Source organism: Postia placenta (genome assembly GCF_002117355.1).
Source record: "Postia placenta MAD-698-R-SB12 unplaced genomic scaffold POSPLAscaffold_3, whole genome shotgun sequence".
NCBI classification, from domain to species: Eukaryota; Fungi; Basidiomycota; class Agaricomycetes; order Polyporales; family Adustoporiaceae; genus Rhodonia; species Rhodonia placenta.
In genome coordinates, this window is record NW_020169834.1 from 1,551,602 (window position 1) to 1,569,709 (window position 18,108).

An 18,108-nucleotide genomic window follows, 5' to 3' on the forward strand; every position below is an offset into this window, starting at 1 on the left:
AGTGAATGCGGCTGAGTAACCCGGAGTGATGTGTTCCGGCAGTCAATAGATTCTGAGAGATGTGCCATTAATAGAGGATGTCCTCCAAGGTATCTAATCCGAGTGAAGAACGCTTGCAACTGTACTACGAGGACTAAATGATGTGCATTGTATGGTATCATATCCAAGAGAGCACTGTGATCAAGTCCGACATCCAATATGCACGTCTGAAAGAGAGAAAGATTATGTATGAACGAGCGGCTGCAAGGAGAGGAAAACCACAATATGCATGGATAGGGTATGCAGTGTCCGAGAGTAAAGCCATTATACGAGTACTATACCACCGAGATGTAGAAAATGTCCTGCTTATTAGCTCTGTCTTGAAGAGAGTGTTTCTGACATAGTAGGCGTCCCCGCATTCTCCTTCGGTGTGACTTCCCCGGAGGCAGAAGGAGAGCACCTCTCAAGAAGGCGCTCTACTACTCGCAGGCTTCAACAACAAATCTGACAGAGAGAACGGTTTGTACTCACTCGCTACGAGGTGCTTACTATACGCGCTCGAATATCGTCGCATATTCGTGAGCTGGGGCCGGACTTTGGCAGCCAACGCCTCCCTCTGATCTCCCTCCACCACAGACAGTGCTCGCTGTAGGACGTAGTCTGAAGAGGGAAGGGCCCATTGAGAAAGTCTACGATCAAACAGGCAGTAGCGTACTTACTTGCGAACTGATCTTTCATCATGGTGAGGATCGGGCTCACACCATCCTGTCTCGGCGTCATGATCTCTTCGATGAGGAACCGGCGACTCTCGGGGTCAGCTGTAGTCAGCGCTTTCTCGCACACATTCGATGCAAATTTATGCCGGGCCATGTGAAGCATCTGACCACGAAGCTTCGACACCACGATGGCTCTGTCCTCAGGCTTGCCATGTTCGAGGACAAATTGCACGACGTAATTCTACCGAAGTGGCGTCAATATGAAAATCATACATTAGGCCTCGGACTCACACCAAACTGATCCTGCATGAGATGATTGACATGCTTGTGTAGCTCATCGATGAGCGGACGAGTGTACTCTTCCGGAAGGTGTTCAAAGCACCGTTGCAGGACACGACATCCGTATGGATGCGTTGCAAGATCGTAGACATTGCCTTTGAAAGCCTTCAGGAAGGCCAGACGCTCTGGGGGAACACGCTCTATGAGCTTCTGGATCACCTGTCGATAGCGAGGACACATCAGGGAGAGCAAGCCATGAACATGAACAAGAACCGCTTACATGATTGCCGTTGGCATCTTTCACGCACCGGATCACACTTGCCTCTAGTTCCTGTACCAATGTGCTTTGCTGCTCAGGCAGAATGTATTCAACAGCCTAGGAAATGATGCAGTGATGAGGGCCTCCATCAACGACTACAAGGACTGTTTGCAAACCTTCTGTACCACGCGACAACCATACATCTGCAGCGACAATGGTAAGATGTGACCTTCCATAGTACTGGCCAGGATGGTTTTCTGAATCTGGGTTCCATGCTCAAACAACTTCTGTATGACCTATATTGCCATGTCAGGGGATATTACTGTGAGATCACAACTTTTACTCACATAGTTACCAAATACATCCTGGATGAGTTGCAATGCATTCTGCGGAACTATTTCATCGAAGATAAGTTGCCTCTCTTCACTAGTGGCCGTCTCTAGCTTCTGTTGGATGAACCGCGAGCCGTGCTGGTCGCCGCTGAACTCAACGACATGACCCATCATGTCCTAGTATTTGCTAGTTGTGACTGGAGCCCAAAATCGTACAAGAAGAACCCTCACCCTCAGCTCCCACTTCTTGCTTCTGTTCATGCGAAACTCATCAAGAAGAGGGCTACGAATAGCAACTCGGTGGTCAACGTCGCTACGACGATGTCCCCGCACACCGGGAGGCTGTTGGAAGCGCAAGTGGTGCGGTGACATGCCCATTGGACCATAAACTGTTCCAGGAGGGACCATCATGGGATGCTGAGCGTGAAAGTCCACGGGCGCAGGGTAAGCCTGGGGATGAGGTTGTGGCGCCGATTGGATGTTAGCATAGACAAGGCCCTGAGAAGGATGAGGTAGGCTGGGTTGCTTTTCATGTCATCAGCCTTTTCATACGCATATCACGAAGACTGATGAATGACTTACTTGGTTTCCTCGCTTTTTGTCCATTGGATGATGGTATACTAACGGCTGCGGGGGGTAGTAGTACTGGGATGGCAGAGCACGCGAACTTCCCGAGAAGTCATAAAATACACCGGGTTGTTGACTGTGCATCTCTGCAATGGGATGTGGATGAGGTCCCACACCAGGGTACATGGAAGGCGCAGCTGCAACAGCAGCGCTCAATGCGGGAGATGAGGCGTACAAGGATGGGTCAGACGTTGCACGATAGGCATCGTACGCATAGGAGTAGTCAATATGTGCGGATGGACCAGTGTAGTACGCGGTATAATCACCCTGCGGATAACTGCCATATGGCATTCTGGGCTGCTGAACCTGTGAAGGTACACGCATAGGGAACGGAGAAACCTGCGCCGACTGCGCTGTAACAGTGTTATAACATGTTAGCGATTACGTTACGTGCTAAGGGTAATGGAATAGTGTAACTTACCTAGATCATCCGCGACAACCATTCCACGCAGTGCCATGGACAGCTCATCGTCTGGGAATGATGATGCTTGCAATTGGTCTCCTTGCAAACCATGCTGTTGCGATGGAAATGATGAGGACACGGCATAAGGAATAGGATTAGAAGGTGACGCGGGCGAATAACGAGACGGAGCAGAATCCCTGCTTTGGCCGGCATTATATCGCTGAGGAGAGTATTGACCTTGCTTCGATACTGGTGCAGTGGAAGATCCTATGGGCACAGATTGAGGGCCTGTGACGTGCCTTGAGCGCGTTTGGTGAAGTGGCAGCGACGAATGCGACTCCTGCATATTGTTAACATAGTACTCGAGCCGAGTTCGGGATACTAACCAGCTGCGGTAAGTCCTTCATATGAGGACTGTCTATCATTTCATCCCATGCCCCACTGGCACTACGAGGAGCCCATGCATCCCCAAGAGATGAGCGATAGGTTGACTCAGGTTGCGCTGATGCTTCTGGTACGCTGGCGGCGGACGATGCCGACACATGTCTCGCCGAAGTGGGCGGGCTTCTCCATACCTACTTCTTGGTTAGCGTTATTCGTAGCATTACGGAGACACAGTCCATGCCTGCCAGCCCGGATTCAAGCTCTTGAGACTATTCCCGGAGGACAAGCCTACTCCGAGGATACTAGCTGACAGAACGCTCCGCTGCGTCTGAGTCTGCAAGTTATGAGGAACAGGCATCAGAGGATATCAGTAGGAACGATATGGGTTCGTACATGATTAGGTGAACCGGTGGGCGAGCGGCCTCCGGAGCGAGTTGACGAACCAGACGGATTGCGCGCCGCGGCGTCAGTATTAGAGGTGGACATAGCGATGATTATGGCTGGATGAGACGTGTAGTCACCAGAGGACAGTGCTACAGAAGCGGAGCACAGATTCCGATGAATGCGCCGCCCTGCTCTCTGTTAAAGCTGGAAAGTTAGCGAATTAGGCGAGTCATAAAGGGAATATAGGGAATAAAGGAAATAAAACGAAGCGACAAAAGGCCGCAAGGCTGCAGGCAATCAAGCATGGGCGCAGAAAGAATTCTCGGAATGGGGAGTCGCGGAGAGCCCTCATTTGGAGCAGTCATTAAGACACGCGCTCATGGTACGTTGACAACTCACAAACTATAAGGAGAACTTGAAGTGATTAGGGCTGTGTGGTGGTCTCCTCGTACTTCCAGCCAAACTGAATTGGGTGGAAGAGGAACAGAGGATTCCGGCCAACCCGCGCGAAAGAGAGAAGGGCGACCCAGGCATGTACGCGTATATTTGATTCCGTTTAGAATGTCAATTGGCCCGTCGGGGCTCGCACAGTTGCGCCACGTGTTGCGTTCCCCGTCGTCTAGAATGCCGCCGGACGGGTAAAACAAATCCAATTCTGTTTGTCGGAGAGGCGCTCGAAGACCCGACTTGGCTGCCCCCGATCGCGTTTCATCAGATCACCGCTGCCGACCCTGACGCGGGTACGGTTGTTCCACCTCTCGGCCCGGCCATGAGGTCCAGAAATGCATTACTATAGAAAACGATAGATGCGATGCAAAACATACAACCACTGTGCGACGAGTATGCAGATGTAGAGAATAATGGACGAACTGAGATCTCTAGAGACTCAACGCGAGCGATCACCGTGAGTTGAAGAACCAAGATGCTCGCTTGGCTGCGGAAAATTTTCATATCGCGTAAGCATTGCTTTAATTCATAGAGACAATCTCGCATACCTCCGGTGCTAGGGTGAAGGTCAGCACATGTCATTGTTACTCAATTGATGAGCACTCACCCTGTCTCCTCGTTCTGTATCCTCGCCAGCGGATTGGCAGAAGTCGAACCTAGTGATGGACTTGTACTCGTAGCGGCCGCACTTGCAGCAGAACCGCCTCCACCGCGCAGCGGCTTGGCAATGCGACCGAAGCTGAGTGGTGAGGATGACGCCGCCTTTTGCGCTAATGAGTTGGAATGTGAGTACGGCACACAAGCGGCAGAGAATGGCATGTCCGATCATACCGCGTGCTTGCTCAAGCCTCTCCTTCACCGCCTGCAATTGTGCTTCGAACTTCTGGTTCTGAGCAGCAAGCCTACGGTCAGCGTCTTGGAGGAGCGCCTCCAGGTTCTGTATCCGCTCGTTCCGTGCAAGCAGTTTGCGCTCCGCGATCCCCGCTTCCTTCTTGAGCGCGGAGTTCTGGTCGACGAGCTATCACGACGGATGCATTAGATGATGACGCGGCTGTCAATTCGAGAGTACACTAACCTGCTTTTGTACTACGGTCAACTGTTCAAGGTTGCGTTCCAGGAACGCCATCTTCTTTTGTTGAGCCTTGCTGTTGCTGTTGCGTATAACATTGTTGTACTGCTCCTTGATCTCATCGAGCTGGATCTCGAGTTCGACGACCTGGAAACCTTATCAGTAGTCACGAGGCGCTGCGGAAGAAGCAGACGCACCTTCTCACAACGGTTCTGCAGATCACGCATGAGCGATTTCTTCACGCCGTCAAATTCTGCCAGCTGGACGCTAATCGCCTTCCGAGTGCGCTCGAGATCCTGAGCGCTCTCAGCAAGGTTCTTACCGCCCTCGATACCAGCTGATGTGACCGCGAATGCCCGCTTCCGAGATTGTAGGTTAACTCCGCTGTCCGCCGATAATGGCGACAAGACCTCACCTTGAGCTCTTCATTTACGCTCTTCAGGCTGTCAATGGTCGCATTAAGGGTGCGGATTTCACTTGACCGCAGCTCCAGTTGCTGCTTGAGATCTTGCACTTCGCTCAGATGAGCATCGCGCTTAGCGGCGTATTGCGCTTCGAGTTTGTTCTAATCAAAGTGAATTCACGTGAAATCGAGGGCAGCTACCAGAACAAAGAGACATTACCTTCAGTTCTGCCATCGACTCAGCAACATCGACGTTGCTGATTTCCTCGTCGTGGATGGTCTTCTCTGTGAACATCGGCTCCGGGTCAATAGGTTGACGCCGTAAATAAAATGGAGAAACACACCAAGAAGCTCTTCGTACTCGGCTTCCAAAGCAGAGATGCGAGCCTCGAGCTCATCGCGTCTGCGAGAATTCATCTCGTTCTCCTCTTGACTTTGTCTCAGGCGGTCGACAGTCTCGCGAATGAGCGCCTGCCCGTCAGTCAACTGCCGACGGACCGCAACGACATCCTCATGCGACAAGGATGACACAGCAGCATCCGTGTCAATCTGGTCAAGCTTCGCAAGCAATTGACGGAGCTGTTCATCCTTCTCGGAGAAAGTGCCCTGCTGAAATGGCGACGCGTTGTAAGGCCTTGGCCCGTCACTGGACAGTGAAGAGAACTCACTGCGTCAAATTTGGCCATCATGAGTGCCATCTTCTCCTGCTTGCGCTTCTCCTTGTCCTCGGCGGACGCATCCTTCTGAGCAGCCTTAAGCTCTGAAATGGTCTTCTTGAGCTCGTCCAACTCAGCCTTTGTATCCTGGTTCTGCTCCTTGAGGATGTCGATGGTGATCACGCTCTCCTTGTTGTCGTAGTCCAGGCGTTCGACTTGGAGACGGAACTCGTTGAGTTGACCAGACATGGTCTTGTTCTCCTGCAGAGTTCCGCACAAACGTCAGCGAATTATACGCCATGCTCATCAGCAACGAACCTTGGATAAGGAGGCCTCTTGCTCCTTGAGGAACGCAAGCTCTTCCTTAAGTTCGCCCACAAGCTTCTGTGCGCCATTGAGGGCGGACTCCCTCTCTGCCAGCTGATCGCTGAGCTCGTTCTCCCGTTTCAAGAATTCCTCGCGCTCATCCTTATCCAGACCAACTACAGTAGGCGTCTGCGGTCGGCTGTCCAGATCGTTACGCAGACCCTCCAGGGCAGGAATGATAGGTGTAGCGCTGCGAGTTGATGATGGTGTCGGTGACGTCGGCGCCTTCTTTGGTGCTGAGACCACGCCCGAGCTAGCCTTGTCTGATGATGCCCAGTCTGCCTGGTCAACATGGCCGCCAGCGCGCCAGATAGCGAGCTCGGCTTCGAGCGCAGCAATATACTTCTGATATTGCGTATTTGCTGCCTGAGCCTTTGCCAGTAGACCTTTGAGCTCAAGAGGCGACAACTCAGCGTTGACGCGAGCACTGTTCTTGATGGACTTGGCACGGATACCGAAGCGTAGAGTGGAAAGTGTCTCGGCCTCGTTGTAGGAAGACGGCGAGCAGTTAATGATGAGTGTAGTCCTTGAGTTACCACCAAGCGACTCTTGCAGGATTCGCGTCAACTTGGAGTCTCGGTAAGGAACGTGTTTTGCCTGCAAGAGGCATAAGCGACACCCTCAGTACAGCGGATGAATCCGTACCTTCCCGTCGGTGAGGGCGTTGATGACCATACCGAGGGCGGACAACGACTTGTTGATCTTCTTGGCCTCCTCGAGCGTCTGGCCGGAAGCACCAGTCTTGCCAACCTTCTCCGAACCCGCCAGATCGACGAGATAGAGATTTCCACTCTTCTGCGCTCCTGTTTCTGTATTTCGTTGCTGAATCGTAATCAGAAAGATGGAATGAGAGCGTGAACTTTCAGCGTTCATATCTATGCGTGATGTTAGTTCAGCATTGTATCAGAACCTTATGGTGGTACTCACTAGTCGAGGAAACTACTCGGGCAGCACCACCCTGTCGCATGATTTCGTATACTTCGCGCGCACTACTAACATAGTAGTCCGACAGATTCTTCACATAGACACCCTTGTTCTTCTCCTCATGGACCTGCAAATTATCGTTTTGCGCTGCATACACACGCCCACGTTGGCAAGATGTTTGGAGGACAAGAAGGGAAGACACGCACGCGCCAACAAGTCCCTGATTCGTTCAAGATAGATCTCCATGTAGGAGACTTTCACCACATACTCCAGGTGCGCGTCCGACTCGACAATCGATTGGAAGATCTGCTCTGTGATTCGGGGAATCAAGCCCTTCAAGTCTGGGGAGTCAATATCCGCGCCCTGAAGCATGCGACATACTCGTGAGTGAGAACAAAGCACGATAGCACGACATCCGCACCATCATCGTGAATGTCTTTCCACTACCCGTCTGCCCATACGCAAATACTGTGCCATTGTATCCATCCAAGACATCTGGCGCACACACAGACATTCAGCACGAGCCAACAGAATCCACTCCGGGGAAATAGGGAATCGTTCTCGCCATGCATCTTCTCTTGCAGCTGTCGAGACACAAGTTGAACGGCAGTACTCACCCTTCACGATCCTATGGACACAGGTGACTACGGCATGTCTGCCAAGCAATTAACGCACTCACTCTTTGACACCGTAATCGAATACTTCATGTTGTTTCGTCCCAGGAGGGAACACCCTGTCGAATGTGAATCCATCCCTCTCTGGACCCGAACTGAGCTGTGCTGAGCGGAGCTGCACGGTCTGCAGGTTATCACTGAAGGATACTACGATTTCGCCGCCTTCACGCAATTCAAGAGAATTTGGTGGCCGGAATCTGCGTTCAACGACGACAGTTTTGAATATGGAATGATAGACGTGACAACGGACAGAATCGCTGCGTACCGGCAAACGACCTTGATATTCGTAGAGGAAGCCATCGTGGGTATACGCGTCAAGATGGACCAGGTGGGACGTCTAGTCTAGCGATATGCCGCGAGTGGCTGCCGAAGGTATCAGGGACACACTGGCAAGGTGCTCCCTCTAGAGTGTCAAGGAGTGTGGGGACGATGGAAGAACAGACGAGTCCGAGATGTGCGCTCGGATGAAAAGGCTCTCGCGAGTGAACTGTGCTTGCTATTTACGGCTGTTGTCAAGCGTGAGGCGACGCGTTCCAAACGCGTAATACACAACAACTGTCCATGAGAGTGGCGTCGCGTTTTCATTCAAGCTCGCAACGTCACAGCCAAATTTCGGGCGTAATTGAATAGAAGACTTGTAGTATACAGTACAATGCAAGGTACTACTGGTTATATGAACGTACAAAGTCCAGGATATCTTAGTGCTACAGAGGTGTATCGCGCAGATCAATGTAGTCTGCTACTCGTTGTCGCTACCAAAGGCAGCAGGAGGGAGCGGTCGGCTGGACGAAGCAACTGGTCGTCTCGTAGACACCATCTCCTTTTCAGCAGCATCCGCAGCGTCTATCCACTCAGAGTAAATGTCAATAGGCTCTGTGAGGTCTACGGAGAGTCCAGTGAGTCGTGATCCGAGGATGATAGCAAGTGCAGACGTACGGTTGACCTTGCTTTGGTAGCGTTGATCACAAACTTTGCAGAACAGTTGCGCGATACCCTCTTTTCTGTCCAACCTGACTGTAACAGACTTGTCATGATGGCAGAAGAGACATGTGAAGGTGGTCTCTGCAAATTGAATGAGCCGGGCTCTGTGCGAGCAGACATGTCGCCCACTAACCTAGAGGTTCTCTTTTGCGTGGACCTTGCGGCTTGCGCGACGACTTCTTGCGTTTACCCATGCGGGATTCAAGGAAGAGCCCAAGTCGAAGGAGACCGCAAAGCCGTTATAAGTGATCGGGCAGGGGACATCCTTCTATGGCAGGTGTTTGCCACGGTGTCCTCGCACACGTGATCAAACGCGCAGGTTTGACGCGTCGTGTTCAACTCAGCCCAGGTGCACACCTATACCCTCTCCTCATGGCTTCCCGCCGCCCTCCCTCGACACGCAATCGGACTGCGACGCATGGCTCTATGCCCCCTCCCTCCTCGAGCGGCCTTCGGCCTCGCTCAGCTCTTGCAAGGTCCAACAACTCTCAGCGCTCAGGATTAACCACCCCGATTGAGGAAGCCACACCAACAGACGCCGCTACATCCTCACGCGTCCAGAGGCAACAGACACAGAGCGCCGCGCAAGATGACTCGGAGACAAATATCCAAGTGGTTGTCCGGTGTAGACGTCGTTCTGAACGTGAGATGCAGGAGAATTCTCCAATTATTGTGACCACAAATGGGCCGAAGGGTCGCGATATCACTATCGAAACTGCTGCGCCCGTTTCGAGTCTTGGTCTTGTTACTCTCCCTCCGACACGAACATACCCCTTCGACGTTGTCTTTGGTCCCGAGGCTGATCAGGCGATGGTCTACCACGACGTAGTAAGCCCAATGTTAGACGAAGTCCTGATGGGTTACAACTGCACGCTATTCGCATATGGTCAAACGGGTACAGGCAAAACGTATGCATGCCCTGTCACTTTTTTTCTCTCATATTTATCTGAGATACATCTTCGTTTGACAGTTACACTATGCAGGGCGATTTGTCGACCACACCCATGGGCAACCCATCGCCACAAGCAGGAATGATTCCCCGAGTCCTGTTTCGCCTATTCCATCAGTTGGAGTCTTCGGGTACAGATTACAGCGTGAAGATCTCATTCGTCGAGCTGTACAATGAAGAGCTTCGTGATCTGTTGGCACCAGACCTGGCGGCGCCAGTAGGATCCACACAGCCTATGGGGATGGGTGCCTCCAAGGATGCAGCCGCCCAGGGAAACCTGAAGATCTTTGATGATGTCACCAAGAAGGGTGTCTTCATCCAGGGTCTCGAAGACGCATGCGTCAAGGACGCCGCGGATGCGCTCGCGCTCCTCACCAAAGGTAGCCAGAGGAGACAAATCGCAGCGACCAAGTTCAACGACCATTCTAGTCGCTCACATTCTGTCTTCTCCATTACTGTCCACACAAAGGAGACGTCGTCGGTAGGCGATGACCTCTTGAAAGTTGGTAAGCTGAACCTGGTTGACTTGGCGGGTTCCGAGAACATCGGGCGTTCCGGGGCGGAGAACAAACGTGCTAGAGAGGCAGGCATGATCAACCAGAGTCTCCTTACACTGGGTAGAGTTATCAATGCCTTGGTTGATCATTCGTCTCACGTACCCTATCGGTGCGTCTGATCAATTTATCGACTATTCTAAGACCGGCTCATAAACCAATGTAGAGAGTCCAAGCTAACCCGTCTACTACAAGACTCCCTAGGAGGTCGGACCAAGACATGTATTATTGCTACCATCTCTCCTGCGCGATGCAACTTGGAGGAGACGCTCTCGACACTAGACTACGCCATACGAGCGAAATCAATTCGAAATAAACCCGAAGTGAATCAGCGCATGACGCGCAACGCGTTGCTGAAGGAGTACGTTGCTGAAATCGAGCGGCTCAAGGCAGACGTTCTCGCTGCACGGGAGAAGAATGGGATCTTCTTCGCAGAGGAGACGTGGAATCAGATGGTTGCTGAGCAGGAGCTCCGCGAGACGGAAATCCAGGAGGCTCGCAAGCAGGTCGAGATCGTCGAAAGCCAGTTGCGAAATGTTCGTGAGGAGTTCGAACAGAGCATCGCCCTGTTGATGAAGAGGGACGGGGAGCTGAAGGAAACAAAGGAGAAGCTGAAGGAGACGGAGGGGGAACTTGAGGTCACAGAAACCCAGCTGAGGACGGTGAAGGTAGCCTTGGATGAGGAAGTCGTCGTCAGACAGGCCTACCAAGACAGCGAGGGCAATTTGGACAGCGTTGCGCTTGGTCTGAGGAAGGTTGCTCAGGAAGGCTTGGGCGATCTTGGACGCCTGCATAGCAAGCTTGGTGAGGAACACGATACTAGGCATCTTCCCGTTACTGAGATTCAGCACAGAACGCAAGACATCCGTCTTCAACTCCAATACCAAGGCTATTTCTTCTAACAGCAAGATTCTCTCCACCGAGACGCTGGCGTTGACGACGAAACTGGATTCCTTCGTCAAGCTCTCTAGCTCGCATCTGCAGAATATCCGATCAGAGGCTGAACAATTCCAGACGAAAGAGCGCGAGTCGCTCTCGCTGTTCTCGCAGCGTATCAACGAGCAGCTCGAGAAAGTCCGGGAAGGTTTGCAGGTTATCCACACACGAGAAGAGGCATCAGGCAACGCGGTAGGCGCCATACAGAGCGCTATCGCGGAGATGCAAGAGAGTCTGAAGAAAGGCTTCAATTCTTGGACTGAGGACCTCCGCAGCCACTGTGAGACAACTTGTCAGGAAGTGGAAACGTCCACTATGGCTGTTTGTGCTAATGTGAGAACCACACCGTGCCAATCGAGTCATGCTCACGATGCTGACGATTTCCACTAGGTAGAAACTACGTTCAGGGCTCTTGGTACTCTGGCCGAAACCATTCTGAAAGAAGCACAAGAACACGTTGCTAGCGAGCGGAAGATGCTGCAAGAGTCGAAGTCATCGGCGGATACAGCGACCAGTGCAGAGATTCTCCGCTTACAGCAGCAGAACGCACTCTTGACTCGTCTCTTGGAGTCCGAGCAGCAGAAAGCGGAGCGGCTCAAGGAGGAGCTGATCAAGAACATTTCCGGTCTGCTTGGAGAGTTCATTGCGAAGCAAGATCACAGTCGTCGAGAGGCCTTCTCCGAGATGGCGGAGAGCAACAACACTGCTGAACAGGAGATGACACAACTCATGCAGGAGCAAGGTCAGCGACTAGAGAACGCGATTGCCCGAGGTCGACAGTGGAGTGTCGATCTGGAGCGTCGAGGTGCGGAAGGGAAGAGAACCCGGGATGGAGGCATCAAGGTAGCGTTGCATCATACGCTCTTCACATAGTTTTCTGACATGTGTCGCTTCAGACCATCAACTCTGCACGGACAACCATCCGAGATGGTCTTGCAGATGTGCAGAACTCCGTCATGACCTCGACATCGGTGTATTCTGCGGACCTTCACCGGCAGACCCAGAAATTCGATTCATCATGCAGCGACGGTACGATAACGGATTCATACATTTGCGGGAGGTGGCTGACCTTGTATCGTTAGCTTTCGAACGAGTTTCTCGAGCCAAGAGAGCACGAATAGAGGCGACGGACGCCATGGCTGCTGAAACGCAATCAGGCTATCGATACGTCAATCGTGGCGTCGCTTCGACATCGCGCAATATCGAAACATCGTCCACACGGATACTTTCAGATAGTTCCAGCATGACCGTGGCTATGGAGCAATATCATTCAGCTGCCGTCTCTCATATATCCGGTTTGCGCCAGGCAACACACTCCATCGTCGAGGACGGCGCAAAGGAGGATAGGCCGACAGGGACAACCCCGCGCAAACGGTCCTGGAACTATGTCGATGAATGGGAGCTGACGGGGAGCAGGGAAGCTCTACTGAAGGAGCGGAGGCGACGAGGTGTCTCGAATGCCTGTGGCGAAACATTCCTTGCAGAGCACCTACCTTTACCAGAAGAAGAAGCTCCGGAGGATGGTGTTCATGAGGGGATGCTTGTTGATGAAGAACCTGAAGCGATGGATGAGCCGGAAGATTCAGAAAACGTGCCACCGTCTGAGGATCCCCCACCATCGTTCAAGTCGTCGTCTTCTTCCACTTCCTCGTCATCGACAGCAACGTCGACTACATTGCCCCAGCAAACGATGTTTGGAATCAAGAAATTGGCGAACGGGCCATTTAGTAAGTCAGGACTCCCGATTAAGGGAACGTTGACTGAGCGACCAGCAAATGTAATAGTTGCGAGGAATCCACGAAGGACACAACGATAATCACAGTCTAGTGCATCAGTACATCACTTTTCGTGTAACATTATTATCTTACTGCATTCGTTTTTTTCATATGAACATGCTGTTGGAATACGAGGATCATTTGGCTTGGGCAAAGGTGTGGTTCACACGACCGAACAGGACTCGGCCGAGACGTATACCTCTACTGACCTTGCAACCCGTAGGGGCTAATGACCCACCGGTAGTAGGCATAGACTGTTGCTCAGCGATATAATAGCTCCCGATGACAATGCATATATATATAATATTGGCAAACAAGGTATCCAATTTCACCGCGTACATGGCCCATCAGGGATTCTCTTCGCTCTCGTATGCACTCAGAAGGTCGTTGTAACCCTCATCGTCTCCCTCAACGGCAGAACTATCCCGCTTGTGCTTGGGAGTACCACGTTCGCCAGAGATCTTGCGAGACCTGATAGAATGCCCATCAGAGGAAACTTTGCGTACTCGAGTTTCTCTGCCTTCGCCTGACACCTTCCGAGTGCGGATTTCACCATCTCCTTCACCAGATATTTTCCGAACACGTCTTGTCGTGCGCGGGGAGACAGGCGTAGTGGGGAAGGGGTTGGCTTCAAAAGATAGGGCCCGCGGAGTCGTTACGTTGTCAATCTCGTCTGTCCACTCAGGTGCCAGCGTCTGAACTTCTGTCTTGGATTCGTCTTGAGAATGCGCCGTCGCTAATCGTGGAGGGACACGTTTAGATTTGACCCGAGAGTTTCGTGAAGGCGCTTGCGTTGCAGATGAGTCGGACGAATCCCCTCCTACAGACAAGCGTGGCAGCTGTCTGCGTGCCAGTTTGGCCTCTGATCCGCCGCGCATGGGCTTGTCGAGATCAGTCTCGTTGTTATCGCTTAGGGTCACAGAACCTCTGAAGGTATCTGGAGTCTTGACTCTCACATCTGGGGCCACAGCTGAGAAGGCATCGGGCGTACGAGGGGGTGGGGGCGATGGACCCGTGGGAGGTGAATCGTGGGCATTGACATGAGCCCATCCTTTAGCACTATGACCATCGTCACTACCGAATTGTGTTGATGTTTCTGTATCCATGCGTCGATGTGTTGGCGGAGGGCTAGAGGCGACAGAGGAAGTGGGCGTCGCTCGTCGAGAGTTCGCAGTCATGGGCGATCGCGACGATCGCAGAGGAACAATTCTACTTCCAATGCCCGATTCCACCTCGGCACGGCTCCCTGGTCTTGACCGCGTGCGTGCATCGGACGGTGAAACTGACGATGCTGACGACAATGATTCTCTGTTGACTGGGGATGGCCGTTTGTCTCTGATGCTGTCGACCCATGCCCTTTCGGAAGCGCCAGATGTTGGGGTGTTTGTCGGAGAGCGCGAGTGGCCGGACGTAATCAAGGACGCCGAATTAAGGAGTAACGGCCGGGGACCTGATTTGGGTGTCGGTTTCGGGGAATCTGACATTCCGAGGGACGCAGTAAGAGACTGCCTAAAAGACGAGCTGCGAGCTGACCCTGTGTCTGACATGGAAGACACGTCGACATTAGTGGGGGATAATGGTGACTGGTTGCCAGTGAATATAATACTGTCTCTTGGCGGGCGGAAGAAAGCGGGACGCGCCGGTGGCGAATATGCATCTGAGCGGTCAATCCCAGGCAAAGAAGTCCCTCGTCGTTTGTCATTTTGCACTTTCTCTAGCGAATCCTGAGTGAATGAAGCACGTCGCGTACCAATTTCGGGAGGAGTATGCGAGGTCGAAGGGGGAGCAAGAAAAGTGGATGGGCCACCACTTGGCCGCTTGTTCCATACGTCCAGCGCCTTTACCCTCCAATTAGTGCTGACTTTAGCCAATGTAGCAGCTGCGTCAGACTCTTTCAACTTCTCGGCATAGCCCCACATCGAGGATCTGTTCGATGATCTCGTGCTTGCTTCCGGTGGTTCTTCTAACGGCGGGTTAGGTAGAGCCTTCGACGATGGTTCAGGAGAAGAAGGATAGGGCGATAATGGCATAGTGGGTGATGGTGGAGCCTCCATGGCGCTTTCGTTAGATATACCCCTCCACACCGTGTCAGTCAAACGAGCCGCCAGCGTTTGTCCTTGCGCGACAAGAGCTTGTGGTTCATCATCATCATAGTCACTGTCTGAATGATCACTCTCGTGGTCCTCATGATGTGACTCGGCGATCGGTGCTTGGGTGGCAAAACCCCTCCATACAGTATCTCGTAACCTAGCACCGAAACCGGTATTGGGCACCCTTGTGGTAGTCCGCTCGGCGTCACGGCGCAGCGACAGGTCGTATGCAGCCTGTAGGATAGCTTCAATACCTCCAGCTGCCTCGATCGGATATTGCTGCAGGAATGTCATGCCTTCCGCAAAAGCATCCTCGAGCTCGCGAGGATCGAGTGGTGTTGTATAGGCAGCAGGATTTCCGATTGACCATAAAGTTGGGTTATGACTCCCAGATCTACCCAGCCTAAAAGAATCGTTAGACCAGCCACGGGTAAACTGAATTTAAGCATACCGCAACAATATGCCCCTTGTGCGAAGCAGCATACTGGTACAAATATCGACGAGATACTCTAGCTTCGCATTGAGGTCGCGTTGCCTCATAGGTCGGGAGAGTAGAGCATCCCACACCATGAGTACCGAGGGCAGTGGTAGCGTATGGGTGAGGACAGGTACGAGCCATCGGCTAGGACGATCGTTTAGCGATGTCTCTGTAAGAGAACTCGACACCTACAAGGAGTAATGAGGAAGTGCGGGGTCCAACCCTTTGATTTGCTTGGTTCCGTTATTGCGGTGAGTATTCGTCGAGAGGGGATGAACTCACCAGATCCTCTGCTAATTCAGGATCAGCCCAGTTCAGCCTCGCGCTGAACTTCTGTGTCCATATCCGACCACCTTCGACGTCATTGAGATCATCAAGTTCCCCTATGATTGCCTCGAATAGCCAGAATGCGTCCGCTTCGACGTGCGCAGCGTCATCCGGTACCATCTCTTCTACCAAAGCAGAGTAGACTGGAACCAACAGCGAAGCAATGTGCGGAGATTCGTTGGCAGGGTTGAGAGACGCATGGATGTAGAGAAGCCGCAGTAGAGCCGACACATGCTTCTGGTGTGCTCCGAATGACCGCGAGGGAAGCAGAGTGGTCGACAGCGCAGAAAGTGCGGACGCCGGAGAACCAGGAACCGACGAGGGCGCAGCATTTGAGGTCTGGCCATCCTCTTCGTCGGACGACGCCTCCGCTGCGTCCAAACGTATTTCCGGCATACTTTCTAGGCGGATTTCTGGGGTAGCATCCGATGACTCAGCACCCTTCAACTCCAGTTCTCGGATTACACGAAGACGGCGATCCAAATTCTGTGCGCAAGCAATGCGGATGTCTTTCGAAGCCGCTTCATCAAGTGGACGTTGATCCAGTGCTTCTGGAGGTTCCTGTAGAGCAGTCATCAGAGCTGAGGGTACTTGAGACAGTTCCTTGGATGACGCCATCAACGACGAATCCATCGGCGCAAGGGGCTTTGTCGGTGGCGGGAGATCAGAGAACGGCTCGAGTAACCGACGGACAAGTTCCTGAGCTAGCTGTGAGGGGCAGATATGATTTAGGCGCACGGCACACGCACGTAGTAGTTCTCCCGACTCTTCTTGCTCTCCTCGGGCCATTTTGTCTTCTCAGTCGGAAGATAACCCAGAAGTAACCTTCTCAATTACGTTAAATAGCATGGGGGACGGCGGAAAAGAGACCCACCTCCACACCTTGGGTCTGAGCCACGGAGGGGTATCTGACAACCCTGCATGTCGTTCAAGATATGTCCTGATATGTTTGACAAGACCTGTGCACATACCACGAGAGCACAGTGCACGAAGACGTTCGATATCAACTGCATGCAAAGCCGACATGTCTAGCATTCCAGATATGACATTCACTCTGGCCCACGAGACCCACCGTCAGCATGAGTTGAATTTGAAAGAAGTACAACACTTACTTCTGCTGAGGCAGGAGGTCTGGTATCCATGAGACTTCATTTGCTTGTGCTATTTCGAACATGTACCTATCAAGTACAGCCGCTGAAGGGGGACGGGCTGACAGTGCAGCTTTGACCTGTCGTATTCCGCGATGAGTGCATGAGGCAAGGGCGGCTTAGGTGCACATACTCTTGGCGATACATATTCGTTTACAGAGCGCATGAAGTCGCGACCGAGGCGATTCGCTAGCAGCTCGTAGACCTGGCGAAGATCTATACAATGCACGGTGAGGGCCTTCAGCATAATCGAAATGGGTCTACACACCTCGAGATTCGACATCTGGCGCGGCAGCGAGTATACTGGCTGCCGCTTCAAGCACCGCCGGACCGGGTGGTTCACTAACGGGAACCGTAAATTATACTGAGCCGCCGATGCCGAGAGCTTGCAAGGTGTCGCTTACCTCCTCTCGAACTCATTCAGGTGACCCAGAATCACCCCAACATGCATCTCCAGCGTTTGCAGTAGGTCACTCAGAACGTCCTCGCCTATAAGCTTCTGCGCCTTCGCCCGAGCAAGGACCACATTGCCTTGCTGCAACAGGGTGGCAATGTCCCGGCGAGTAATTTGACCTTGGGATTCTATCTTGTCTTGCAGCTGTCCCAGCCTTTGCGCGGTCTGTCTCAGTTGCGACTGTGTGGCCCGTTGTAGCTATTGAGTACAAGGGCAATTCAGCATGAAGCCGTCTGACCTTCATCCTGGGAGGATCCCAGTCCGCCATGGTATATAGTACGCGCTCCGAGCGTTATGTTTGTCCGTGTCAACGTCTAGGAGAGCAACTGAGAGCACCGGAGTTATGAAGCCTTGACGCGGGTTGCTAGCAGCAACACAAGAGCAAAGTGGTAGGGAACAGTGTGTCAAGCCACGCTTTGCAGGCAGCCTGGACGGATGCAATGCGCTCCCGAAGTCGAGGGTGCAACACGCATGATCACGTGGGCCGTGTATACTTGGCCGTCGTGAGATTGGC

At 52.6% G+C, this 18,108-nt stretch overlaps 5 protein-coding genes across 5 annotated transcripts; 1 reads left to right on the forward strand and 4 right to left on the reverse strand.

Annotated features, from left to right (window-relative positions):
- Positions 1-46: 46 nt before the first annotated feature.
- Positions 47-1,937, reverse strand: POSPLADRAFT_1065069 (hypothetical protein; the record flags this gene model as incomplete). Its single annotated transcript, XM_024481897.1, has 8 exons — positions 47-458; positions 511-639; positions 699-936; positions 987-1,193; positions 1,255-1,350; positions 1,410-1,529; positions 1,581-1,742; positions 1,797-1,937. 8 exons carry the CDS (start codon positions 1,935-1,937, stop codon positions 349-351), a joined length of 1,203 nt encoding a protein of 400 aa, XP_024341875.1. The 3' UTR covers positions 47-348.
- A 2,325-nt stretch (positions 1,938-4,262) lies between these two features.
- POSPLADRAFT_1053867 (hypothetical protein) lies at positions 4,263-8,202 on the reverse strand (the record flags this gene model as incomplete). Its single annotated transcript, XM_024480457.1, has 18 exons — positions 4,263-4,297; positions 4,359-4,366; positions 4,418-4,580; positions 4,642-4,828; positions 4,886-5,026; positions 5,077-5,238; positions 5,295-5,444; positions 5,503-5,567; positions 5,627-5,888; positions 5,951-6,199; positions 6,257-6,901; positions 6,950-7,179; positions 7,232-7,375; positions 7,435-7,591; positions 7,650-7,723; positions 7,846-7,856; positions 7,908-8,099; positions 8,168-8,202. The coding sequence occupies 18 exons, from the start codon at positions 8,200-8,202 to the stop codon at positions 4,263-4,265; spliced, it is 2,910 nt and encodes a 969-aa protein (XP_024341876.1).
- A 560-nt stretch (positions 8,203-8,762) lies between these two features.
- POSPLADRAFT_1133699 (hypothetical protein) lies at positions 8,763-13,050 on the forward strand (the record flags this gene model as incomplete). The annotated part of the gene is made up of 9 exons (XM_024484388.1): positions 8,763-8,798; positions 9,538-9,791; positions 9,854-10,498; positions 10,553-11,190; positions 11,240-11,655; positions 11,713-12,165; positions 12,219-12,351; positions 12,405-12,942; positions 12,984-13,050. The coding sequence occupies 9 exons, from the start codon at positions 8,763-8,765 to the stop codon at positions 13,048-13,050; spliced, it is 3,180 nt and encodes a 1,059-aa protein (XP_024341877.1).
- Positions 13,051-14,812: 1,762 nt separating this feature from the next.
- On the reverse strand, positions 14,813-17,045 carry POSPLADRAFT_1167263 (hypothetical protein; the record flags this gene model as incomplete). Its single annotated transcript, XM_024487958.1, has 7 exons — positions 16,964-17,045; positions 16,867-16,909; positions 16,742-16,817; positions 15,948-16,691; positions 15,858-15,898; positions 15,639-15,809; positions 14,813-15,590 (listed from the first exon to the last, which is right to left on the reverse strand). Coding segments are annotated over exons 1-7 (1,917 nt in total), but the record flags the coding sequence as incomplete, so codon positions are not given.
- A 55-nt stretch (positions 17,046-17,100) lies between these two features.
- On the reverse strand, positions 17,101-17,771 carry POSPLADRAFT_1134121 (hypothetical protein; the record flags this gene model as incomplete). The annotated part of the gene is made up of 4 exons (XM_024484437.1): positions 17,101-17,220; positions 17,274-17,356; positions 17,409-17,482; positions 17,545-17,771. Coding segments are annotated over 4 exons (504 nt in total), but the record flags the coding sequence as incomplete, so codon positions are not given.
- Positions 17,772-18,108: the final 337 nt, after the last annotated feature.